The 25668-nt window shown below is 36.8% G+C and overlaps 6 protein-coding genes and 1 non-coding gene across 7 annotated transcripts; 3 read left to right on the top strand and 4 right to left on the bottom strand.

Annotated features, from left to right (window-relative positions):
• Positions 1-2480: 2480 nt before the first annotated feature.
• LOC106293456 (probable protein phosphatase 2C 36) lies at positions 2481-6134 on the bottom strand. Its single transcript, XM_013729132.1, has 4 exons — positions 4596-6134; positions 4409-4522; positions 2887-3151; positions 2481-2811 (listed from the first exon to the last, which is right to left on the bottom strand). Exons 1-4 carry the CDS (start codon positions 6036-6038, stop codon positions 2696-2698), a joined length of 1938 nt encoding a protein of 645 aa, XP_013584586.1. The 5' UTR covers positions 6039-6134; the 3' UTR covers positions 2481-2695.
• A 3141-nt stretch (positions 6135-9275) lies between these two features.
• On the bottom strand, positions 9276-12217 carry LOC106343837 (pectin acetylesterase 5). Its single transcript, XM_013783164.1, has 12 exons — positions 11961-12217; positions 11781-11863; positions 11564-11693; positions 11397-11476; positions 11204-11293; positions 10886-11010; positions 10610-10670; positions 10431-10484; positions 10271-10348; positions 10085-10190; positions 9765-9910; positions 9276-9685 (listed from the first exon to the last, which is right to left on the bottom strand). Exons 1-12 carry the CDS (start codon positions 12181-12183, stop codon positions 9578-9580), a joined length of 1284 nt encoding a protein of 427 aa, XP_013638618.1. The 5' UTR covers positions 12184-12217; the 3' UTR covers positions 9276-9577.
• A 169-nt stretch (positions 12218-12386) lies between these two features.
• Positions 12387-14476, top strand: LOC106344126. The gene is made up of 5 exons (XM_013783512.1): positions 12387-13139; positions 13348-13405; positions 13482-13599; positions 13704-13821; positions 14208-14476. The coding sequence occupies exons 1-5, from the start codon at positions 12429-12431 to the stop codon at positions 14259-14261; spliced, it is 1059 nt and encodes a 352-aa protein (XP_013638966.1). The 5' UTR covers positions 12387-12428; the 3' UTR covers positions 14262-14476.
• A 1299-nt stretch (positions 14477-15775) lies between these two features.
• LOC106343363 lies at positions 15776-18599 on the top strand. Its single transcript, XM_013782543.1, has 3 exons — positions 15776-16309; positions 16395-16562; positions 16909-18599. Exons 1-3 carry the CDS (start codon positions 15776-15778, stop codon positions 18478-18480), a joined length of 2274 nt encoding a protein of 757 aa, XP_013637997.1. The 3' UTR covers positions 18481-18599.
• A 625-nt stretch (positions 18600-19224) lies between these two features.
• Positions 19225-22133, bottom strand: LOC106343711 (UNC93-like protein 3). The gene is made up of 10 exons (XM_013783001.1): positions 21869-22133; positions 21390-21547; positions 21242-21305; positions 21049-21162; positions 20918-20962; positions 20438-20691; positions 20263-20353; positions 20041-20153; positions 19660-19783; positions 19225-19558 (listed from the first exon to the last, which is right to left on the bottom strand). Exons 1-10 carry the CDS (start codon positions 22037-22039, stop codon positions 19376-19378), a joined length of 1317 nt encoding a protein of 438 aa, XP_013638455.1. The 5' UTR covers positions 22040-22133; the 3' UTR covers positions 19225-19375.
• A 292-nt stretch (positions 22134-22425) lies between these two features.
• LOC106292844 (60S ribosomal protein L35-1-like) lies at positions 22426-23449 on the top strand. Its single transcript, XM_013728506.1, has 4 exons — positions 22426-22516; positions 22600-22735; positions 22966-23122; positions 23204-23449. Exons 1-4 carry the CDS (start codon positions 22513-22515, stop codon positions 23276-23278), a joined length of 372 nt encoding a protein of 123 aa, XP_013583960.1. The 5' UTR covers positions 22426-22512; the 3' UTR covers positions 23279-23449.
• A 474-nt stretch (positions 23450-23923) lies between these two features.
• On the bottom strand, positions 23924-23997 carry TRNAR-UCG. Its single transcript has one exon. It is a non-coding gene; the product is annotated as a tRNA-Arg (tRNA).
• Between the last annotated feature and the right edge of the window lie 1671 nt (positions 23998-25668).

Raw genomic sequence — 25668 nt, 5'->3', positions numbered from 1 at the left:
GCCGACCAATAAATAATAAACAGGATATAAGGCGGCTCGGCCGACCAATAAATAAATTAAATTACTAGTAAATAATATAGGCGGTATTCCGGCCATTATAACATGATATAAATAATAGTAGAGGCGGTATACCGACCATTATAACAGGGTATAAATGATACAAATAAATTTTACCGAATCGCAGAGTGATCGTGCTGATAACGTGTTATGAAATAACTTATAATTTATAGTATCGAGAAATTTAAATAAGAGTAGAATTTAATACCCGTAGGAAGCAAATAACACTACTATAAGTGAGAGAGTTTATTATAAGTAAGAAGAAGAAGATGTAATGGTTCTTTGATTATAAACTCTTGTTCTTGTTTTTGGTGTACAAAAGAGTGAGATGAGTGATGGTATTTATAGTGAACAACAATGCATAAAATATCAAAGATGGTGCTTGATTTGGTAAATGAGTGGGTGATCATAGTGCTTGATGAGTAGATGATCATAGTGCTTAAGTTGGTAAAGGGGTGGAGGATCATTTCAAAGTTTATCTTATAACAAATAATACATTTAAAATAAATCAAAAACACTAATATACACAAGAGACGTCGCTTATTTTGGTTAAACAAGATACAGTTTTTTGAAGACACGTGTAGGCAGGGGATGATACCGTCTCTTCTAGTACAGCGTCCTGACCTCGGTCTCTCTCTATTGCGAAGAAGGGAAAAAGAAGAAGAAGCCATGGCAGAGACCTCGTCTCTCGGAGACTGAAACCAACCCACGTCAAAGAGATCCTGATCGGAACCCTAAACGAACTCAAACTGGGTCTGAGGTTCTTCAATTTCCTCGGCCTGCACAGAAGATTCGACCACTTGACGGCGTCGTTCTGCGTCTTGATCCACGCTATGGTCAAATCCAATCTCTTTTGGCCGGCCTCGTCGCTCCTGCACACGCTTCTCCTCCGCGGGCTTAACCCAAGCGAGGATTTTCACGCGCTTTACACTTGTTACGAGAAGTGTAAGCTTGGTTCGAGTTCAAGCTCGAATTTTGGATTTGTTGATTCAACATTATGTACGAAGTAGGAGAGGTTTATATGGCGTTTTGGTGTTTAGGTTCATGACGAAAGTTGGTTTACTGCCTGAAGTGAGAACCTTGAGCGCGTTGTTACATGGTTTAGTTCATTGTAGGCATTACGGTTTGGTGATGGAGGTGTTTGAGGAGACTATCATGCTTTGTTCTCAGCAGCTCAAGATGTCGCCGAGGTAAACATATTAGAAAAATTCATGCTTAAAGGCGTTGAACTAAATTGATCAGCATGTTCATATCTTTGGTTCTTATGTAGTGCCTTGATAAAAGCCAGAAGAATCTGTTGACCATATGGACGGTTAAAGCAGTTGTGGCTAATGACCTCTTTACTGATGACAGCTTTATGGTAAGTCACTCTTTTTTCTAGTTAATGACAGTGAATTATCCAATGACAGTAATGTTAGCTATTTTGGGTGAATAACATTGTGATGCGATATATTAATTCTCGGTTTCATTAGCAGAGCTCTGTTGTGTGTTTTATATCTCAGTGTAATAAAGATTGGGCTTCAGTTCTGCAAAGAGAACTCCTTGAATCAAACGTTCCAGACACTACAGAGCGAGTGTCAGGTTTCTCTTAACACAGTAGACAGCGTGGAGACGTTTGTTTCTGATATTAATAATGGGAGATGGAACTCTGTTCTTCCTCAAGTATCTCAGCTTAAGCTTCCCAGGAATAAACTAGAAGATCTTTATGAACAGGTTTTTGCTTTCTCTTCTCTTTGTGAAATTTATATAAAATGTTTACTATGGAGAAGCCTATTGATTCATTTTCTGGTTGTTTGTTATAGCCTATTGATTCAATCTCTGGTTGTTTGTTATAGTGATGGCTACTATGGAGAAGCCTATTGATTCAAGCCATGGTGATTCTGCCACTTCTTCAAATCAGGTACCACTTCTTCGAATCAGTATAGACACATACAAACATATGTATGCAAAGTACGAATCTTTGAATGAATTAGACATGTCTATAAGAGGAATTGTGGTTCTTGAACTGAAAATATGAATATATTTTTTGTTCTAATTACATGATATGGCATCTTTGTTTTAATTTTAATGAAAATGTTTAATAATTTTTTTTTTAAGAATTTTAAAATAAGAAACTTGCAATGGAAACATAAAATGACCAAAGTTCTTAACATAGTCTCTTAACCAAATTTACTCTTTAAATACTATTAAAAAATAAATTAAGAGACCCTTAATAGTCTCTAGGATAATGATGCTCTTATAACTTATATCAAGTGTAACTTTGAGTTGGTCGGTACTCATGTGTTGTGACTTGTGAGCCCCTAGCTAATGGACCAAGTGACCAGTTATCAAACCAAAAAGCATGTAAGATTGTGGTTACTAGTACAATAAGATTACGATTATGATGTGGTTGGCAAAAATATGGCATATTGAAAGCAGGGGGATGTTGTTTCTCCTTACCAGATATAGTTAACTGACCAATACAAGAAGATACATACCGTCTAACTATATATTATGCCAAACTAAAATGGTCATTCTCTTCTTGCATTATATATCATATTTACTAAACTAAAATTTTGGTTATGAAAAACACAGCATATTGAGTATGCGAGAAATAGATACATAACAAAAACTATGTGGATCACACACGGTTTTTTATTCACATGGAAGATTTCCAAATTCTTCCTTCGAGTGAAATCACAATGACAGAAACATCGTCATGGTACCTGCGACGATCTCCTTGGGGTATCTCCAACAATTCGTGGAAGTCCATACCTAAAACCAAACAAAGTTGTACGTGAGTTTAAATTTTTTTCTTAAAAAGTTAGCGTTTGCGTTAGCTCTTAGTACCATATTTTTTGGCAGCTCGAAGGAGGACTTCTTGGATGAGATGCTGAGCAGGATCGCCTTCAGGGAAGGCTGAGATGAAAGACTCGACCTCGAAGATGACTTCCTCACTCGAGAAGTATTCGTACAATCCATCAGATGAGAGGATAAGGAACTTATCATGCGGCGTGAGTCTGTGGTGGTGAAGCGACGGAGAGCACGTGATGTACGGCGATGATCCAACGTAGTTTATTCTGAACATCTCTAGAACCGCCTTGTTCCATTTCGGCTGAAGAAAAGCGTTTAATCTTTAGCTACGTACTAGCTAGCTTAATACCCGCGCAATTGCGAGGAATGAATGTTATATATAAAAATATTTTTTTCAATTATTATTTATTTGCATTCATTTACCTATTATGTATATAATTAAATTAGAGTAAAAACATAAATCAAAACAATATATCTTGTTTATTTACAATATTTTTTAGTAAATAAATCAAAATAATTGTTTTATTTATTTTATATGGTATATAACTAAATTTTAGTGATATGAACATAGATATATAGTATATTTTAATATAAATATTTATTATTGAGAATTCACACTCATATGATAAAAACAAAATTTCTAATGTGTGATTTTCTGAATGAAAATTTTAAAATTAAAATATTAAGATCTCAATACTTTTCAATGCAAATTTAGAAATTATCATATTTAAGTATTTTTTATGTTATATAGTTTAATTTTAAACTATATTAATATATAATATGAATGTCTAGTAAATGAGAGTTCATATTCATACGATTTATGATCATTTGTATCTTGTTATTACCAAAAAAAAAGTTAAACCATTGATCACAAAATTTTAGTGTGAGACATTTAACGTTTTTAGTAATTTATAGTCGTTTTAAAAATTCAAAATTTAACATATAAGAAAAAATTTAACTTTTTTATTATATGGTTAATGCGGTTGTTTAATATCTTTTAATAATATAGAATTAAACAAAAAAAAAGCTAAGTTAGAAAACATATTATCAAATATTTATTATTCATAATCATTAATTGACATATATACGTTAATCATATTAGACAATTCCGTAGTTTTTATTTAAGAAAAATGCGATAATATTCTTTTGTACACTATTTATCAATTTAATAGTTAGTTTAATAAAAAATATAATATAAGTTAAGATGAACCAACTTATTTCTTTAAGAATTCTGAATTTCATTCTCATGGTGACACGTGACTACAAAACAATGTTGTAATGTTTCTCAATTAATATATAAGGTATATAAGGAATAATAAACACCTAATATATAGTCTACCTTGAGCATAGACAAGTGAAACTTTAGCATGTGGCCCCCAAAATTTAAGAAATAATTTACGTAACTATAAACCCAAATTTATATAATTTTCTAATAGAACTTTTACTAAATTGCTTATAACCCATAAAATCTCACTAGTTATTGATGTGTTTCTATCATATAAACTACTACCATGCGTAGTCCATAAAAATTCAAATTATTCTAAATAAATGTACATACTTGTTTGAGAAATCCAGCGCCAAATGCACGAGTGACCTTGAGATAACCTTTCACTCTACCACTCTCTATCGCCAATGGATCATCAGAATGTTCATTCCTGATTCTTCTCACTTCCTAAAGAAAACTTAAAATCAGTATCTCATTATTTTCCGAATCAAAACAGAACAGATTGTAATAAAAGTGTTACCTCTTGAACGTTTGTGCTGTGTTCCATATTGAGCTGAACAGGAACCAGAAGACTAACTCTTTTTTCTCTGACCAAACAAGTCTTTAGCGGACTCTCTTCCTTGATTCTCTGAAGATCATTTGGCATCTTCTTACGCCCGAGATAAGATCTTTGAGCCAAAACCGCTCGGCTATCTCCGACGCTCATCACGTAAACGTCTTCACCTTTCATTAACGTCACGAGAACGCAGGATCCCATCAAGGCTAGTACTGGATTCTCATCAACCGTTTGATCAAACGCTTCCTCTGTTTTCATCAACGCTTGTTCAAGTGCTTTCAGCACGTCTTTGTGGTTAATCATCTCCGAGTCAGATTCTGTACAATTCTGTTTCGAAGCGTATCTCCATTGCAGCTTCTTCACATCCTCAATAATGTTTCTTGAGTCACAAGAAACTATTTTTCTTGTGTCACAAGCAACAGTGCCTCCTTCCAGTGTACTCTGTTTCTTGATCTGGGACTGGGACTGACCGTCTTCGCTACATGATGCGATATCATCGGAGTTGTCTTCGTCGTCCCATAGCAACCCTTTGAGCTCTTTGAGCACGGCGGTGTAGAGATTGTTGAGTAGATAATCCGGTGGATCTGGACCGTTGAATCCGTCGTAAATTCCCACGAAAAGCCAACCGTTTTCTTCAGAGAGGATGACGTGTACTCTGTCTTCCCCTGCTTTACCCTCCGCCCATTGAATCTTTGGCTCCTCTAGAGAAGACTCACTCTTCCCCTCTTCTTCTTCATCATCTTCTTCTTCAGAGTCTTCTCCTTCTTTGGTTCTAGGGCTCTCTTGGCTGCTCAGAGTCGTGCTTGTACTTGAGTTATTGATCTCAGGTCTATGATGATCCGAAGTTGATGAATTGAAACTGTTGATTGGCTCGATCAAGCTCTTCTTCGAGCGAGATTGATTGTTAGATATCAAGTTTGTGAAAATGGTTTTGAATGTGGCAAGTCTCTTGTTCGGTTTAGGTTTAGAAAATGATTTGGTCTTCTTTTTCTTCTTAACCAAACCGGTTTCGATCGGACCGGATAAAAACCGTCGCTCGAACGGACCGGACACGTGACTCTGCTTCTTCGTCGGACCACGCGGCACGGGCTTGAGGGGAAATGAAGCGAACTTATTAGAGCTCTCAAACCCGGAGGCCTTTAACGACACGTCCGTTGAGAGAGAGTCAGAGAGAGACGTTGAATTATTGGCGCTAACGGACGCGCCGGAGATTGAACGGAAAGTGGTCGTGGTTCCGGGGATCGGGTCGGGTTGGAGAGACGGTTCCTGCGTGAAAGAAGGTCTTGATCCGTCGAGGACTGGCCGGACATAGCTGAAAGAGTGGCCGAGGTTGTCGTGAAAGAGTTCGACGCCGCATCGCGTGGAAGTGTCTCCGGCCACGCAACAGCCACTGGCTCCGTTTCCCATTTGTAGACGAAGCAAGAGGGTTAACTTGGGGACTACGCAGCTACTAACGACACCGTTTTAGTGGAGACAAAACGCGTCGTTTCGCATCTTGGAGAGTCGAGAGGAAAATGTTGTGGAGACGTTACTAGGAATAGCTTCTTTGGGTATTTATCATGTGGGAACAAAATCGTGAAGATGATGAAAGGAGTTGACTTTTTTTAGGAGGTTTATTCTGTTGGTGTTATGTTTATTATTTTTGTCGTCACTGGAATTAGTAAGGCCTGTAAATAATTTTTTTATTTTAGATATTCTGAATATTAGATTTTCCGACAATGGAATCATTAACTCATTTTCGCCAGAAAGTATAAACCTGTATAAGTCTGTTTTTGTATTTTTTTTTTTTTTTTTTTTTTTTTTTTGGTAACTCTGGTATCTGGACAGCCACATTCCCAACTATACCCGTAGGGGAACCAGCGCCCCAACGGAGGAGATGTTAAATCCGCTGTGGCCGGGGCTCGAACTCGTGATGGCGGACACCTCAGCCGATGTTCCTATATCACCAGACCACGAGACCCAGTTTAATACCTTTTGTTTTGCAAAAGAATGTCATCATTCAATTAAATTAATTTAATTTTTCTCGTTACAAGGGAGTTGACTTTGAAGAAGGGTACGTTTGGTTTGATATATTGGAAAAACAGAAAAGTATGAAATTATTAAACTAAAGAAATGAAAAAAGTCAGATAAATTAGATGTTAATTACATGATTAATGTGACCAGTCACAACCAAGAAATTAATTGTGCGAAGCTTGCTTTAGCCTCTATCTAGGGGAAGCAAATCTTATGTGCTGACGACTTAGCAAATATACCATTCAAAAATTAACAAGTAACAATCATAACTATGAAAAACACTGTAAAATAAGAGTATAAGATATGGATAATAGTACCAATGCATAATACAAATTAGTCTTTTTCAGATTGGAATTAAATATAATAAAAAGATACCAGATATTCTTGGAAGAGTAGCTATCTGCTTACATTACAATATGCACTGCATGAATTTTGCAGCCAAATTTCTTAATTTAAAAAATTGAAATTTTCAACATACGACCATGTTTCAGTTTTTCTCAGACATCAATAATCCCCTATATATTATTTGAGAAGCATTACAACTTCTTTTTGTAGGCACATGTCATCACAAGAATGATTCTTAGAATCATTAGAGAATTATGTTGGTCCATCTAATTATATAATAAGATTTTTATTAAACAAACAATAAATTCATCATTAATGTACTTTATTATTTCCTTAAATAAAAATTGCGGAATTGCCTAATGTGGCTAAAGTATATATGGCAATTAATGATTTTGAATAATAAAGATTTGATAAAAAAAAAATAGTGTATCTTCTATCATATTTGTTTAATTTTAAATTATTAAATAAATTAAACAACCACAATAACCATATAATAAAAATTTAGATTTTTATGTATATGTTATATTTTGAATTTTTACAAACGGCTATAAATTACAAAAACTGTTAAGAGTCTCACATTCAAATTTTATGATCCATGGTTTAAAATTTTTGTTATGAAAAAATACAAATGAATACAAAAATTATATAAGTAAAAAGTCTAATTTAATTAATTATTAAGATTAATATATATATCATTTTAAATTAAACTATAAACTATATAAAATACAATATTTTAGTTTCAAAATTTACTTTGAACAATTTTTTTGATAAAAGTTTTGAACGATCATTGACAACTTGATAAATGATCGAAAAAACTATATGAGTAGAAATCATCATTTAATAAATATTAATATTAAAAATATACTAAAATATATTATCTATGTTAGTATCATTTAAATTTAATTACATATCTTATCAAATATAAAAAAAATATTTTTTGGATTAATAAAATTAATTTATATGTTCGCACCAATTTAATTATATATTTAATAGTTACTGAAATTTAATTATTTAATATATATTAATTATTTTATAATATGTAAAAATATTTAATACATAAAATAATTTATATATATAATGTTGATCCCGGGTCTTAACCTAGTATGATAATAAAACTGCGACTAGTCGACCAGAATACTTCGATGAAGTGCCATGATCAGAAATCCAAAACAGACTGTTCCAACATGTTTCAAAACAAAAATATTACTATCATATAAGTCAATTAGTCTTTCAACTTAACCATATATTATGCTTAAGCACGTAATTACATTTTGTGGATCCTTATAAAAAACTTGTCAACGATTTCGGGAATGACGAACGTGGAAGCTGAGAGTTTTTGCTTTTAAAATCTGACTTTCTCCTATATATTGTGATTTTTTAAACTATTTTTACCCCAAATATATATACAAGTGGTAAAGGTACGGTACATAGAAGTCATGAAATGTTGTTCAAAATGAAAAAAGAAGTCATGAAATATTTCATAGTTGTGATTATTATTCGATTCGAACGAGATTAAATGTTCAAACACTCTAAAAACACACTAAGAAAAATGTTCAACCACTCTAAAAACACAATGCCGTTTTTAATGTTGCTTTAAGAAAGAACACACTGTTATTAAATAAATCACCATAATTCTTGCTTAGACGTGCGGAGGACATACACATGCCTCATTTGTATGGTTAGTCACATCCATTTTTCTTCATGTGGACGTCAAGCAGATAAGATCCCACGTTAAAAAGGAAAGGAAGAGACGGAACAGGAATGGTCTATCTCTAAAAAAACATATTTTTCTTAATATCACAAAACAGACTATACAGCCAGCCGACCAGGCTGTAAGCAGACAGCAGTATAAGCGATCTCTTAGGGACTATAGTTTTATTCAAAATATTTTAAAGCTAAATCTGCTCATTGGTTTTTTAAAGAAAATTCACATAGCTAAAGCCTTGTTTTGAATGGGACCTTTCATATACACGGACCGGCGCTGCAACTGACAAATCTATACAAATATGAAAATTCAGACGGTTTTATTTTCACCATATTGAGTCGTTTTATGAAAATATACGCCTTATATTTCTGTTTACACCATGCATTAATCAAATTTTTTTATGTACAAACATTAGTGAACCTGTTAAGTAAACTGCTGAACTATGAAGTTTTCACAAGATATTTTCTTGAACGAACATTCCATCACTTGGAAGGTTCCGACCTAGAAGGCCACAGTTAAACGATTCAGATTCACTCTCCTTTCCCTCATTAACATAACATTGGAACTTCTTTCCACACAAAAACCAACCTCATTTCAATATATTACGATCACAATAATATATACATATACATATGCAATATGCCAATATGGATTATGAATTGTGTTGCTTTTGTAATAAAGTCTCTCCTCGGTGATCAATCAGCTAAGTTAGAATACAAAGCAGGTGGCATTCTCTAGATAACTTCATGCTTCAAGAACATGATAACCTTTAGGACTCAACCGGATTGAGGATTCGAGAATGGCTACCCCTCAGATGATGATCAAACTTGAGGAGAAATCCAAAAGCAGAGCGGGGTTGGTCAATGCCAGCTACAAGGCACGTTCAGGTGAAATTCAGGTTGTAACAAGATGGATTGCACGGATAAGGACAATCGATTAGCTTCAGCGGTTTTCTGTTGAAGTACCAGTCACCTACAGACTCTGCAATAGTCTGTTCCAACAACAGAACAGAATCAGTTGATTTGTGAGAAGAAAGAAAGCAACAGATTGTGTGAGTCACATGTCTTGACCTTATTTTCGATTCTTGTTGAGGTTGGGGAGTGCCATGTCGCTGACATAAGTGTCTGGCAGTGAGAGTAGCATGAATCTATGAACATCCCACCAACTTTGTTCTGATGAAACTTCCCGATCGCATCCATCATAGAGCTACGAAAACCTGCATATCAAATAGGGATTTATACAACTGACCATTTTACAAAGAAGTATACGAAGAAGTTTTCCAGGAATAATAGATTCCCAAGTACAAAAAAGATCAGATCAAATGATTGTAATTTGACACAGAGGTTATATAATCAATTTGGTCATTAAGCTTGATTTAAGAGTAAATTACCATGTAGAACTTTCATCTGTGCGACATCACACTCCTTAATATTGAGTCTGCACTTTGCCCAACTTTTATCTACATCAGCAGAAGCTGGTACCAAGACATGTTGAATCTGAACATGTGATTGGTATTAGTAAAACGTTAAACATAAATTGGAGTTAAGTCAAAACAGAAAGTTATAATGTTTCTAACCTGCCAAAAGTCGTAAGCTGGGTTGACAAGAAATACTGGTGTTCTTATGTTGTTAAGGAATTTCTGAGGAAACATACACTGCAAATCATAACAAAAGTGTCTCAGTAACAATCATGATCAGTCAACAAATATTTTACCAAATTAAGAATCAAAAACCTACATTGGATGGCTCCGGTTTGGCAACACAATTCTGATCCAAGCTCTTATCTACGCCCTAGTTGGAATCAACCATTGAAAATAAGCTCAAAGCCATGACATGTTCTTGTTCATTTCGATGAAGCATTCACGAAAATATAAGAAAATGTATGATTAGGTATTGACAGAAAGAGAGAGGGAAACCTGCAGGTTAACAACATCATGATAGAAAGATCTCATCGTAGGGTGTCCAAGGACATCAGGCCTGAAACGAAGAAAAACAGCTTAGCGAGGCTGAAAGACACTGCTAAGCTAATATCACAGTGACAGTAATTTTCCTAGCTCTGCGGAGTATAGTCTGCAAAGAATGCTAAATTAGTTTTACAGGTTTTGCTTCTTTAAATCAGCTTAGACCGAAAAGAACTTAACTAAAAAGTACTGTAACTCACAAATCTCTGTAAAGAAATTAATTAAACATACACATTGAGAAAGAAGCCTCCGTCAGAAACACATTTGACAGCTGCATCTTTTGGGAGATGATCTCGAAAGTAGTCACAATGTATAAGAGTTGCCAAGCCACCAGCAGAACATCCTGTAAGTATGCCCTACAATTTTCTCAAACATGTATAATAAAAAAAAATTATTAATCACTAGCGGATGAAAGTTACCTAAGTAGGCCAATCCTACAAATGCAGAGACGGTAAAGAATAATCTTATTTATACATAGATGGAAACTGAAGACTTTCTTAGTGACTCACTAGTATATCATCAACAGATCACGATTCACGAGGATGCTACCTGTTTTGCATCTGACATGCCCATCGACAACAGCTCATCCATAATCGCCTCCCAAATGAGCTGGCCTCGGAAGAAAAGCCGAGTTCCGTTCTGAGAAGAGAGAAACAGAGTCGAAGAAACATGAAACTCAGTACCCCTCGATAAGTTTTGACACTAAAGTTCTTTTCACAGCCTACCAAAACCCTTTTATTACCTTGAATTCAGCTTCGGGGTGTCCAGCAAAAGAAGCACCATCACAGTAACGTATCTTAACTCTATTCCAGTTAAAGAACTCTACAACAACAAAAGACAAGCAAAGATTCAGAACTAAACATCTAAAAGCAGAACCGAAGAAGGTCAATACACAAAGATGTCTCCTACCAGGATTTAGAGAAGGGTCACTGCTTAAAACACCTTGAAAGTCAACTTCATCTTCAAAGTAGGTGGAAGAACCTAACATAGTCATTGCTCGAGCAGAACATGACGCTATTGAACTGCACCAGCCTCCACCCTTTTCACACATTTTTCACTCAAAATACATTCTAACTCCCAAGTAAAAAAGTTTCAATTTTTCAATCAATAAAACAAATAACAATACCTCTAAATGAAGAAGCCAGCTCTTTGAGCCTGACCCTGAACCCTTATGAAAATGGTACCCAGGCAAGCTTCCATCTAAGCAAACTGCAAAAAAAAAAAAAAAAAAAAAAACCCCTTTACTCTTTAGCATTCAAAATGTGAAACGAAAGCTAGAAGAAGGAGAGAGATTGGTTCACAGTACATGCTCCTCTCTCTTTAGCTTTACTCGATAGCGTCAGTTTGACCAGATCGGGTAGGGATGCGATGGGAGGAGATCGGTCAACGGAAGGGACGGAGTCTGAAGTGGGATCGAAGAAGAAAGAGAGGAAGAACACGAACAATACGAATCCTATCGAAGCTACAAGCCAATCGCTCTTACCCAGTTTTCTCCATCGAAGCAGAGAGCTTAACCTCGGAATCGCCATTGATGAAGCGAATCAGTTAAGCAAACAGTCTGTTTATTTAGATAAACACTGTGTGACCCACAATCACCTAATCAAACCAATGACCAATTCGTAATTGTGAAAATAACCGCTTAACAAACTTAAACCAGGTTAGGTCTGACCAATAAATTAAACCGGAATACCGGTTTGAAACGGTTTAAACGCGGGAGAGGGAGAGAGAGTGGATTTGAATCACTACTTTCCCACCTTGTACAGAGCACGCTTCCATGGCGTCGTCACGATCGTTGGCCTCTTCCTACACCTTCGATGATAAAGATCTAGACGACGCTGATCTCTGGGCGGTGATCGATTCCGCCGCCGCCGCTCTCGCTCAGAACACTACCACCTCCTCCTCCACCGTCGTCGGGAAATCTCCGAAACCCCTCGCCGTTAGGTATCCGAACTTCAACTCTCCTCCGACACCTGTTTCCAACGCTCCTCCGCCGTCGAAGCTTCTCCAGGCCACGAATCATAGCCCTAGGTCATACGAGGAGTCACCGCGTCCGAGCAAAATCGCCAGATCTCGCGTCTTCTCTGAGGTGAACAGTGAGAGTAGTCCGATGGCTCTCGTTACGACGTCGCATCGGAGATCGAATCCGATCATCCATTCCACGAAGTTTTCTTCGCCGGAGAGTTACTCCTCACCGCGTCCGAACAATGCGGCTAGATCTAGCGTCTTCTCTGAGGTGAACGGCGAGAGTCCGATGGCTCTCGTTACGATGGCGAACCGGAATTTGACTCCGGTTAACCACTCTACGAAGTTCTCTTCGCCGGAGAGTTACCTGTCGCCTGGGATCAGGAAGTCTACGTCCTTATCGGAGGTTTCTCCACCGTCGAGCTGCGTTAAGAACGATCCGGTGAATGAGATGCGGCATAGTTTGTCAGGGAGCTTTCCTTCTGCTACTCTGTTCAAGGAGTATCAGAACACAGCTATGGCGGTATTTCGATTTGCTCTTATCCTTCGTACTATTCTTGTTGATTCGTAGATAGAGTTTGTGTGCACTGAAGGTGTTTGATGAAATGCCAATCCTTATTTTGCATGATTTATTAAGTCACTAGTGTTTATGTGCATATGAGATGTTTGTAGTTAACAACTAAAGCTAATGATCTTGTGGAGTTCTAACATGACTTCATTTAATTTTACAGATTCTAGAGAAGTCTGATTACACGATGATATCTGGGAAAGCATACATTAAGAAGTCAGGTGAAGATTGTGCTTATTGTTAATCTAAACATTTGATATTGGTTTTGATGCTGCTGTATATTAATGGAATGTAAAGGTTGGAGGAAGATATCGTTTTACTTCAATGTGTCTTACGAAATAAGGGACAAGAACATTGAGTTTGACGAAAACAGAAACGTCCAGCGTGCTGAGTTCATCGTCAGAGCTATAATGCAGTAATGTTTTTCTACATAAAACCTTGGATTTTGAAAGTGGTTTTAGAAGATACTTTGTATTGATCAGTTGTTGTTTAAACCTTTTGGTTTATGGGCTCACTCAGAGGAGGGAGATTTGCTGATGGATGGGGCTCTTGTGAGCGACGTGAGAAGAAGTTTCTAAAACCAAATCATGATATCCCCAGTACAGCAGAGACCAGAGCCAAGAACAGAGCTTGTCAGGTAAACATCATTTTCTAGTGCTCTAGTTACTTTGAGCATATTGCAGTGTCATTTGTCATAGAGTATGCATTTGAATTGCATGACAAATGAGTGTAACAAAGAAGCTTATAAAGAAACATATGCATGACAAATGAGCGTAACAAAGAAGCTTGACATGTAGAGGTTGAAGCCTAAAGATCCTGCATATATGATATATGAAAGGAACTGTTGAACACACTGATATCTTGCGGTTTACCATCAAACTGAATGCTTATTACTTAAACATGGTCAAGCAACTAGGAATTAAGCCACATGAACTTCAAAAATCTTACATTTACAAGTTCAAAGTAGTATACTATTGTGTTATGCTCTTCCTAATGCTCTAAGAAGCTCTTTCCTTCATGTAGGATCTTCTAGGAATCGGTGAATATCGAGAAAGCCCAACTGGGTTTCCACGATGATCAGACGTCATCAACTGTGTTTCCCGACTTCATCACTACCAAGCTAAACAACCAAATCAAGATTGATAAGGTATGCCTCTTCATTGATTTTCATGGATTGAGTTTTGACTCCACATGAAGAAAACTAATGAAACTTGATTGTAATGGATTATGATTTGTGTCAAAGTATTTTACATCTAAATCAACAAAAACATATATAATATTCAAATTACTAATCATTTTGCTTTAGCTCTTTCGTTTAATTATTCCTATTTGTAGAACGTATATACACCTGCATGGAAAAAAGTGGTTTATAAATTCATACCACCTCCATTCTTGATCTATCGTTAGCAGCAACTAGCAAGATTGCAACATGCTAGTCCATAAGGTAATCTGATGCATATTGCGGTTTAACGATTAAAGCAAAGAGATTGTTGTTGTGGTTGTTCCGCATTTTTGATATATAATTTTAATAAATGCAATTGATAAGAAATTTAAAAGCCGTGTAAGAAGAGGGAATTAATATTCAGATTTCAATTCATTTTAAAATGATTTTTGTGTGGCACAGAAAGTTGCATCCATCAATGAAAATACAATAGGTGTACGAGTACCAAGTATATGATAGTGTAGGACCTAATTCAAATTCCCTGATGAAGAGGAAACAATACTAACCATGAAGCGTGCAGGCTTGTTATAAATGCTCTCTACTTGAACTGTTGTTGATGAGACTAATGTTTTCCATACGGCTTTCCTTTTTTCTGCTGAGAAAATAAGAATTCATACGGCTTTCTTCTCTTGTCTCATTCCATAATCAATTTTGATTTATCATTCACACATTACCTTTTAGTTCCGTCAACAGAATTTCAAATTTAATCAAGGAATCAAAACTCTTAATAAATTAAGTTTAAATAATAATTTCAGAACTTGCGAAAGAAAAAATATTAACAACTCATCGAGAAACTTGGAGAGTTCTGAAGAACTACTTTTGATTTGTGGAATGTAACAGCAGTTTTCACTCATTTCCCCACATACCTGTCAAATTAGTTTAAACCTGAACAAACTGTACCATACCGGTTTATTTAGTTACATATGTCAGTAAATGTAAGGAAGAGTAATGAATTCGAACAAACACTAAGAGTGTAAAACAGTATAGACCCAAATGTATATAGCATGGCCTAAATTAAACTAAACCACTCAATCAAGGCATTGCCGAAACTCAAATATCTAAGAAAATTACATGCTTCGCTTTAGACATATGGCATTGCTTTAACCGAACCTACACTGATGTATCACAAAGTCTTGTTTGGTTTATTTTGGTCTTGGTCCCATTACTACAAAGATATGCAATATGAAAATACTTGGAGCTAAGAGACAGCTGCTCATAACTATTAACTCTTTGACGTTGCCACTTTAAATCCCTTCACTTATTAATACGTACTCTTCTTGTTCACCATAACCTTCATCTCATCATCTTTGTTCAAACAAACAAAAAACACTCTACATACATATCCACAAAACAATTCCGTATAGAAAGAATGCGTGATACAACATGTCTCGAGCGACTCAGCCTGGCTTTGAGAACCGCCTTGGCTTGTCTCATCGTGAGCTTGACCACTTTGTACGGTCCCAAACCACTAAAAAACTGGGCTACGTTTCCAGCCTTCTCTTATCTAACCACAATCTTAATCTGGCTATCCGACGCAGAACCAACATACGGTGAAGTTCTCAAATGCTGCGTTGACGTATCTTACGCCACTTTTCAGACAGCAGCCATTGTGCTTGTGAGTGTCTTGGTGGTTGGACCAGCCTCCCTAGGAATTAGCTTCGTGGCTCCAGTTGCTGTGGCTGTAGCTTCATTCATCGTGGCTTTCCCAGCGTCCACGAGTCTTTTAACCAAACGAATTGCCTTTGGGCAGATCGTTCTTGTCTATGTAACCTTTGCTGTGTTCAATGGAGAGGTTGCTCATGTTTTCATGCTCCCCGTTCACGTGGCGGCTAGTACAGCACTTGGAGCCATTGCTTCTCTACTCGCCGTGTTTCTCCCGTTTCCAAGACTGGCTCATAGTCAGGTGAGTCTTTATAATATTTTCTTTTTAACTTTTTTTTTATGATGATGACTGAGAAAACTTACCTCTGGTTTTAACTTGTTTGCAGATGACCAAGGGTTGTAAATTATACGCTGAAAATGCTCTTGAGAGGTTGAATTTGTTCGTCGAGGTCATGATGGCTCGAGACAACACCACAGCTCAGGTGTTGATTGCAAAGGCCGCTTCATTGTCTTCAGCAGCTAGACACACACTCAAGGGCATCAAAATCCACCATGTAAGCCAACCCACTTAACAAAACTGATATGAATATGATTTTCACATTTTACCAACAAAAAAAAACTGAATATGACAATCTGTTGGCAAATCTCATAAATAGATTTTTTTAGTTTTTATCACAAAAATAACACTCAAACATAAAAATCATCAAACTAGTATTTACCCTAATCTCACCCTCTAAATATAAACAATACACTCAAATCACTAAACCATAAATTTAAAATATATAAATACATGTATGCTTTAGTTCTTAATATTTTGGGAATTTTTACGTTTAGTAATTTTTTTTAAAAAAAAGTTACATCTATTAATTGGTTGCTGACAAAAATATTATTTGGTAACAGGAGCGTCTTGCATGGGAGAGACCAGATACAAGATTCTTGAAAAAGAAGCAAAAGCACCAAGGGGAGAAACTAAAAGCCACAGAGTTTCTGATGAGAGGGATGGAGATAGCGTTGGGATCTTGCAGTTCTTTTCCTCTAGGCATGAGCCGCGATGAAGTGACAAATCTTCTAGAAGCTCCCAGAACACATATCGCTCATGAGCCAGCATCTACTCTCAAGCCAGAGGACAGGCTGACATGGCTTCCTGAAGCTGGTTCTCTATCTACAACATCTTTACCAGTTTACTTCTTCAGATACTGTGTGGAGCTCTTCAGAGGTGACGTCTCATCTGTGAGACAAGACAGTAAACGTGTAGATGGGTCGTTCACGTCCAAAAGCTTTTTGGATGCTCTCTCTGTCTGGATGGCTAGAGAGAGGTTTGTATTTGCATTCAAATGCTCGATCTCTCTAGGCCTTGCGGTGCTGTTTGGTATACTCTACAACAAAAAAAACGGGTACTGGTCGGGTCTAACCGTAGCCATCAGTCTTGTATCCGGAAGGCAAGCGACGCTAACAGTAGCGAACTCTCGCTTACAAGGAACAGCCATGGGATCAGTCTACGGTCTGTTGTGCTGCGTTGTTTTCCAAAGACTAGAAGAGTTCAGGTTCTTGCCTCTCCTCCCTTGGATAGCCGCCACCGTCTTCATGAGACACAGCAAAGTCTATGGCCAGCCTGGAGGAGTTACATCCGCCATTGCGGCGTTGTTGATACTTGGAAGGAGAAACTACGGAGCTCCCACTGATTTTGCTATTACTAGAATTGTTGAAGCTTCGATAGGGCTGCTTTGTTTTGTCCTTGGGGAGGTTCTTGTCACTCCTGCGAGAGCGTCAACTCTCGCAAGAGCTGAACTTAAACACTGCCGCGACGCGGTCTTAGACTGTATTGGATCGTTGGTTCTTTGCTCTGAGCAAAAGAACATGCCGTTGTCGGATTTGAGAAGCAAGCAGGCGAAACTCAACTCTCACGTTGAAGCATTGGAGAGGCTAACGTCAGAAGCCTTGACAGAGCCTAATGTTCCGTTCCTCAAACCTCTCAACGCGGTTAGTTACAAGAAGGTTTTGGTTTCTCTCTCGAAGGTATCTGATCTCTGTCTCTATGTTTGTGATGGTCTCACAAACCTATCTGGAGCGCATCCTTGGGACCAAGCCATCACACATGATCTTAAAGCCTTTCAAGAAAAGCTTCACTCTTCAGTGAAATGCTTAGAAGAGATGGCATCGACCAAGACTCGAGCAAGACTACAAAAAGAGCTGCAGAAGAGAAAGATATGCCATGATGTTGAAGCAGGAACAGCATCAAACGACAACTATTCAAACATGGAGTTGGGTCCAAGCCAAGATGATGCAGAGAGGTTTTCAGTTTCATTTGTAAAGCTACTGAAGGAAGCAACAGAGAAGACGAGTGGTAGCACAACAGCTGAAGAGGTGGTGAAGAATGAAACTACTCTGTGTCTGAGCAGTCTAGGTTTTTGCATCAGCAGATTGATGCAAGAAACAGTATGTATTATGACAGAAATAACTCATACAACTTGATTTTCTTTATTACGTTTAGTAACTATAGCATCATGTAAGAAAAGACCAGGTGATTTGGATGTACAAAATCAATTTAAGTCAGAGATATCTATAGCAAAAAGAGGTACATCGTTTCTCTACTAGTGCAACAAAACATGGATTCCTGCAAACAGAACAATTCTCATTATTAGGTAGAGAAGCAAGACTTTTCAATAATTTATGGTGAACTAACAAGTATGTGAATTAGGGCTGAGATTTTGAACTGAACCAAACCGAAATTTTCGGTTAGTTCGGTTCGATTCGGTAGGCTTTTTAAAAAACATCCATTTTTGGTTCTGCAATTGGTTAGTTCATTTTTCTTTTCTTTTTTTTTAAATAAAAAATTATAAGCAAACTATACCAAAAAATGAATCAAACTAACCAAATTTCAAACCAAACTAAGCAAATTTAACCGAATTTATCCAAAATTTTAACAAAACTAAACCAAAATATAACCGAAATCAATAACTCAATAGGATTTTCAAAAACCGAACTAACTAAATACCGAACCGAACTTTATTTCGGATTAATTCGATAAGATTTATGTTGAACCATACTAGCCGAAAACCAAACTAACCGAACCAAATTACCCAAACTAGCAGGCTAATGTGAATAGTAGCACAACAGAGAAAGATAGACTGCAGAGGGTATGTAGATTCTGACATATCAGTTACTTGATATTATACAAATACCATATCCATAACCATATAGGGTAAATGTGGTGAATGAAAGAAAGTAATTTAAACGGTAAAAATTGCAGAGAATTCTTATTGCACAATTTACAAAAACAAGCAGAGTTCTTTACAATTGAATTGAGGATAGTGTGTTTTTAAGCTTGAGTTTGTTCCCGGGACTTGAACAAATCAAAAGGCATCATTCATTCGTCGCGTGTAAATACACTCTCGACTTTAAGAGCTAAAACCAAGAAAGAGAAGAGTGAAACACAGACCATCACAAGCATCACTATCACCATGGCTTGCAATGATATATATGGGCTTAGGAAGAACACAATCGCTATCGATGCGCTTTGCCATACTTTTAGCTGCGCAAAGGCTCCTTCCTGTTTCCATAAGTCAAAAGAACAGTATTATTCCCTTTCATGTATGTTTCAGTGAATAAGAATAATAACAACATTAACAATGGTCTGGTGACATTATTTACCGTGTCATCTTTGAAGAGTAACGCGAGAAGAGCACTGATCTGAGTGTTTAATATTCCGTCACCGATTCCTAATACAGCCGCCATTATAAGTGGGTAAACTGTGCCAAGTACTCCGCTAGTTGTCCTGCAACATAATCAATAGCTGAGTTTCTTCAAAATCACTTTTAGGCTATGGGATTCACATAAGTTTGAAACCGTTTCTAGCATAATTATACATGACAAAGCAAAGAGAATACTCAAGTTACGGAGCAGTTACACAAAGTTGCTTGATCAATGATCTATTTACAAAATTCTACAGGGACTCAGGGAGACAATTTCAAGAAAGCACAAACAAAAAGGAGTTAGGGAGTCAAATCACATAGGGAGTAACAAGTAACAAACCTGTAACCAAGAAGAAGCCAGAGGAATATAGAAGCTTGAGCAACAGCTCCACCAGAAACTATGAAGGTGATTGATGACAGACCAGAGGTAAACCTTCCAGCAGTTATTGAACACTAAAATGATTTAAAACAAGAAAAAAAAGGATTAACCTCACAAAACCCACGCCAATAAGCTAAAAAACAGAATGACTTTGGGCTCTTTTGGCTCTTTCGTTAAACTTACAACTGCGTCAAGAGCTCCATAGACAGCCATAGCCCCACCAACACCTGAAACACCAATCGCAGGTGTAACTATTTCCTTTGTAAACTCAGCCCTATAAACAGGAAAGACACAACTTTTAAAAATAATGAGTAATATACATATCATATGAAAATATACAGTGTGTCGGGAGACATACCAAACAAATGCTTGTTGCAGTCCTGAGTATGCAAGGAGTGGAACAATCAGTAGCATCCGTACGTCGAGCAAAGGAGTGATTATCAACCTTGGAAGAGAAACCAAGGAATCAACTAAGCCCATAGAAGAACCACCCACAGGTTCTTTCCCATCTTCTCCCTCAATTTTTCTGATGAAGAACATTAGTATAGTTCCAAAGGTCATAATGAGGAGGAACACCAACAACAATAAGGTTGTGCCACTGGTGCTTCCTTCCTACAGTCACTCAACAAAGAAGAAAAACAATGGTGGAGCTAACCCAAGTAGAAGGGGAGTTTTATAATCATCATCACTGAGAATGTGGTAGCAAAGTCAGCTATTCAATACTTTTTACTTATATACTAAGGAGGTGAAATAAATTAAACCTATATCAACAAAAAGAAAAGTCATAATGAATATGATACTGCATGAAAAAGATTGTTGTCAACACCAAAAAATATACCTTTCCATCTTTCAGCAATGTAAGTGTAATGAGATTCCCAAACAGCTGCAAAAAAAAGCAAGTGCACACAAGAATCTGAGGTAAGCAAAGAGGATGAGCAATAAGAAAGTTATAATGAAAGAAGCATGCACCTGGTGGCAGGCAAAGATAGCCCAAAACTCTCCATTGAAGACACCAATTATTGATCCTTCATGCACATCATGATCTTTAGCATGGCTTCTCGCAATTGATGTAAGGTATGTTCCCTAATGCAGTAAAGGTCTTGAGATTCAACTACATTATCTGCATGATTAACTATAAGAAAACGGGAGCGTGTAGTTGCACCTGTCCAACCCATATAATGGAAGCTGCAAATCCAAGGTATAAAGAGGCTGGCACCATAGTAATCCTAGCACCAATAACTTATATGTCAAAGAACAAGTGACTGAAGCAACTATTAAGTCGCGAAGACAAGAGAGTAGATGGGGAATACCATGATGGCTTCAGATTAGCAGCAACGAAGAGCCAATACCCTGAAGTTCCTAGAATCAGAGCATTCTTCGATCCCAGTAAGCGGACAACCAGAGAAGCAACCATGGAGCAGAACATGAAGGACACATACAATATCCCTAGAGAGATTGTTCCCAACTCCTGAAAGAATCAAAACAACTCAATGATCATCACGCACCACATATACACACACAACTCAGACAAAACCGTTTCTAATCTTAATTTTCGACAACAATCTTCACCGAGTCCTGATAACCGCATACCACACATAAAGAACACGCTATAACCGACAGAACTAAGATTGTTCCGACAAGAATCTTCACGGGTCTGATCTCAAAATTGTAATGAAAAGTATAACATCAATCAGAAATTCAAAACTTGTAGCTTTCAGCTGATTTGAGAAAAAGACTTAAACTTTGACGGAAATGAAAAAGGCAAAAATTAAATTAAGACGAAGGGCACCTTATTAATAGTCGTTTCGAGGTTCTGAGCGGCGCCGAAGGCGAGGAAGATTAACAAAAAGGAGATACTGAGGATATGAACATCTCTCGTATAACTCTTCCCAGGTCTTACTTTCCGATCCTCACGAGAGATCAACACCAACGGCGCCTCCTCGTCGTTTCGAGAATCCATGACGGAGAATTGGGTCCGATCACCTTCGCCGATTAATGGCCCCCGAGAAAGATGACCGAGTATTCTACAGTGAAAGTCAAACCATGTGGGGAGAGAGAGAAGAATAAAAATATCCGGTAATGATTCGGTTCAATTCTATTGTTTCCGGTTTATTAAGTACCGGTTTGTTTAATATTACGGTTTTTGATGATCGGTTTATTTGAATTTGAGATATAGTGTTAGTTGGACTGGGACACCAACAACTATTTTCTGTTTGCTTCCCGCGAAAACAAATAAACCCACATGTTATTAACTCTTCTTGTCTGTTAAGGCCCATTAAGCATTTTTTACATGGGCTTTACTCGACCCACTAAGGAGACTCGAGGGTTTTGTGAGCTCTCTTTTGATTATATATCACCTTCTCCCTGCTCTAGGTTTTCAGATTTCTCCGAGCGGCGCAGCAGCAGTTGAACGAACACGAGTGAAGCTTCACGATGGGTAATGTCGATTGAGTCTTTTTGTTAATCCGTGGAGGATTACGTCTGATTTAATTTGTTTTTTTTTTTGTTGCGTGGTTGTAGCGAGAATCAAGGTTCACGAGCTGAGGGACAAGTCGAAGATCGATCTTCAGAACCAGCTTCAGGAACTTAAGGCTGAGCTCGCTCTCCTCCGTGTCGCTAAAGTCACCGGTGGTGCTCCCAACAAGCTCTCCAAAATGTACGTTCCCTAAATGTCCTAACTCAGAAGCTTTAGATTTCGATTTTAGCTTTAATCATGTTTCGGTTTAGAATATGAAATGAAGCAAATGCTGTTCTCTCGATACAGATACTGTAGGATATGGAATTATATAGAGTGATTTGCTTATGCTTATACGTATCTTATAGCATTTTGTTCTTGGGCTGTTTCTCGGTTTAATCTGGAACTGTTGTGTGTTTTGTAATATACAGCAAGGTTGTCCGCAAATCCATCGCTCAGGTGTTGACCGTGACATCCCAGAAGCAGAAGTCTGCTCTCAGAGAGGCGTACAAGAACAAGAAGTTCATTCCTCTTGATCTCCGTCCCAAGAAGACCCGTGCTATCCGCAGACGCCTCACCAAACATCAGGTATGTCCTGTTTTTGTTTGTTGCTGTCTGTGATTGTCAAAACTGTTGTTCTCATGGCTTTTTGTTTTTGTTGCTTTACAGCTCTCATTGGAGACAGAGCGTGAGAAGAAGAAGGAAATGTACTTTCCAATCAGGAAGTACGCCATCAAAGTTTAAGTTACCTGTCCTTTAAAAAAAAAAAATCTAGCTACTAGAAACTCTGTTTCAGCTTTGTTCTGTTTGATGGAAACTTGTTTCTGTTCTCCACTTGTTCTATTGTGTCAAACAATTTCAGCAACATGGATTTTGTTTCTTATTTTATGTTTTGAATTTTATCTTTCCAAGTTATTCTTTTCCGCCTGAAGAAACCACTATCTCGACTTTACCATTCCGGTCATCTATTTTACATATTGAGCTTAACAAGCTTAAGCTATCGCAATTAGGTAACTGTCTGTTGGTTTACTGTATGTGTGTTTATGAACTTCGAACGATACGCAAATGAGTGAAAGCACAGTTTGGTGGAGTTATAAATTTATCTTAGCCGTCGTTATGCTTCGAAAGCAGATGTTCCGATTGCTGCAATGCTGCTCACAGGACTAATGAATGTAAACCAAAATTTGTGACACTACAAAAGAATAAGTTCTCTCATATTAGGGGTAAAGGTTACCTAGAAACAAATGAAACTGCTTTTTCTTACCACTCCCATCTAGAAAACTGAAGACTAGGCAAAACTAGGATGTCCGAAACCATGATTCACATCGTTCACGGACAACATTCTTGTTTGTATATGCAACAAAAGAGGAAAACAAAAAGGAATAAATGCGACCACATTGGGAGTAGAACCCACGACCTTTTGATCCGAAGTCAAACGCGCTAATCCACTGCGCTATGCGGTCGAATTGTTAGTGCGAATCTGTGATTGATTATAATCGTATTTATACAACCTTACGTAAAACTCAATAGCATTATAAGAAATTTTGTTAATTATATTGCCATTAACATTTAAAGAAAAACAATAAACGAAAAAAATAATCATTCAGTTTTCGAATAGTTAGGATATAAAAGTCAATTAATTGCATGATGAACTAATGCATGATGTTATTGAAAGCGTAATTGCTCTTAATTGGAATGTCAATCTTTTTTTTTTTTTAATAATTGATTTGTCCCTTTGTTTCAAACGGGCGTACTTTGTCGTGAGTCGCGAGATGTGACTCCTGAGTTTGCGTGTACGGACTGATAATCTAAGAACAATAGCGTAAACTCTAGAAGATTATATATGTAAAAGGTTCGATAGCAACAACAATATTAATCCTCGGAAAAAGTAACTGAGCCACCAATATGAGGTCACGATTAAGACATGCATGTGAATGTGCACCAAAGGCTTAACGTCGTGTTAGTTTATGGCAATAATTAAACTGCGTTCCAATTCGCTTCGATTTTCGGAACTGATTTGATCAAAGTAAATTCTAAATACTATCTTCCAAGTAAGCTCATAATTAAGACGAATTTTCAAGAGTTTACATATAAACCCCATGCATGAAATCTTGTGTTGAGTACGAGTGTGTACATGCATATATATTAGTATTCAAATACACTAATTCGTTATCAGAAGAATCATTGACAGAAAACACAAAAAAGAAAACAGACAAGATATTGATCCGACTCTTTTTATCGTACGAAATGAACTGGCATTAGATGGTCTTTGTTACGGAGAAGGTATCATGGTGGCTAGACCGTAAATCTAGCTATATCTAGGATTCTTTTTCTGAACTATGATATATCTAGGATTCAAGTTTCAACCACACAGAGTTTTCAATAAGAATAGTACTGTATTAGGTTTGTTGTTGGTGGGTTCTAAATTTGACGATTAATAACATTATAACAATAATATGTCAGCATATATGCATCGCTATTTGATCTTATCACGCCTTCGATCTCCCGAATATCTAAAGTTGAATTCGACTGTTGATGGAAGGAAATGGTAATGACAAATTCAAAATCATTTTCAACAATTAAATGAATTTGCATATAGGCTAATCTTATTCAATGCATAAGGTATAACACATTGTTATATACCAAAAAGCCATATATGTATAACATAGTTGACACGTGGTTGAAAATATATTAATTAATTTGACTTTTGAAATAACCACAAGTTTAAAATCATTTCAAGAATCCAATGAATCTGCATATAAACTATATCTTATTCAATGCATGAGCTGACTATAACAATTTGTTGTTGACGTGCAATGAAGCAAAGTATATAACATATGTATAGCTGTTTGACAAAAAGTTACATATGGTTATATATTTACTCAAAACCTTATATATTTGAGGCAATTTTTGACATGATCGCGACGCATCCATTGACATTTTGTTTTAATCATTTTTACTTTCAGATTTAAGAAATATATATTTGTGTGAAACGGATTGTCTTAAGAGCATGATTATCCATTGTCCTTAATTTTAAGTTTTTAGAGTTTTTTATTGTTATTTTTAGATTATGACATTGTTAAAGATTTTTTGTAAAAATGGTGATTACTGGTGGGACTTTTAGTTGTCTCTTA

The sequence above is a fragment of the Brassica oleracea genome, chromosome C5 (assembly GCF_000695525.1).
Source record: "Brassica oleracea var. oleracea cultivar TO1000 chromosome C5, BOL, whole genome shotgun sequence".
NCBI classification, from domain to species: Eukaryota; Viridiplantae; Streptophyta; class Magnoliopsida; order Brassicales; family Brassicaceae; genus Brassica; species Brassica oleracea.
This window is presented reverse-complemented; position numbering and strand designations above follow the sequence as displayed.

Bases quoted from the DNA above. Each gene is read 5' to 3' on its own strand.
- LOC106293456 (XM_013729132.1), bottom strand. From the start codon at position 6,038: ATGGGAAACGGAGCCAGTGGCTGTTGCGTGGCCGGAGACACTTCCACG. The intron at 3,152-4,408 runs GTATGTACATTT...GCTTTTCTTCAG, and splicing joins GCGCTGGATTTCTCAAACAA to CCGAAATGGAACAAGGCGGT. The intron at 2,812-2,886 runs GTACTAAGAGCT...GTTTGGTTTTAG, and splicing joins TCGAGCTGCCAAAAAATATG to GTATGGACTTCCACGAATTG.
- LOC106343837 (XM_013783164.1), bottom strand. From the start codon at position 12,183: ATGGCGATTCCGAGGTTAAGCTCTCTGCTTCGATGGAGAAAACTGGGT. The intron at 11,864-11,960 runs GTACTGTGAACC...TTTTTTTTGCAG, and splicing joins AGCTAAAGAGAGAGGAGCAT to TTTGCTTAGATGGAAGCTTG. The intron at 11,694-11,780 runs GTATTGTTATTT...ATGTGTGAAAAG, and splicing joins GCTGGCTTCTTCATTTAGAG to GGTGGAGGCTGGTGCAGTTC.
- LOC106344126 (XM_013783512.1), top strand. From the start codon at position 12,429: ATGGCGTCGTCACGATCGTTGGCCTCTTCCTACACCTTCGATGATAAA. The intron at 13,406-13,481 runs GTGAAGATTGTG...TGGAATGTAAAG, and splicing joins AGCATACATTAAGAAGTCAG to GTTGGAGGAAGATATCGTTT. The intron at 13,822-14,207 runs GTAAACATCATT...TCCTTCATGTAG, and splicing joins CCAAGAACAGAGCTTGTCAG to GATCTTCTAGGAATCGGTGA.
- LOC106343363 (XM_013782543.1), top strand. From the start codon at position 15,776: ATGCGTGATACAACATGTCTCGAGCGACTCAGCCTGGCTTTGAGAACC. The intron at 16,310-16,394 runs GTGAGTCTTTAT...ACTTGTTTGCAG, and splicing joins CAAGACTGGCTCATAGTCAG to ATGACCAAGGGTTGTAAATT. The intron at 16,563-16,908 runs GTAAGCCAACCC...ATTTGGTAACAG, and splicing joins AGGGCATCAAAATCCACCAT to GAGCGTCTTGCATGGGAGAG.
- LOC106343711 (XM_013783001.1), bottom strand. From the start codon at position 22,039: ATGGATTCTCGAAACGACGAGGAGGCGCCGTTGGTGTTGATCTCTCGT. The intron at 20,692-20,917 runs GTATATTTTTTG...GAGTGACTGTAG, and splicing joins CATTGCTGAAAGATGGAAAG to GAAGGAAGCACCAGTGGCAC. The intron at 19,559-19,659 runs GTAAATAATGTC...TTATGGAAACAG, and splicing joins TACTCTTCAAAGATGACACG to GAAGGAGCCTTTGCGCAGCT.
- LOC106292844 (XM_013728506.1), top strand. The intron at 22,736-22,965 runs GTACGTTCCCTA...TGTAATATACAG, and splicing joins CCCAACAAGCTCTCCAAAAT to CAAGGTTGTCCGCAAATCCA. The intron at 23,123-23,203 runs GTATGTCCTGTT...GTTGCTTTACAG, and splicing joins GACGCCTCACCAAACATCAG to CTCTCATTGGAGACAGAGCG.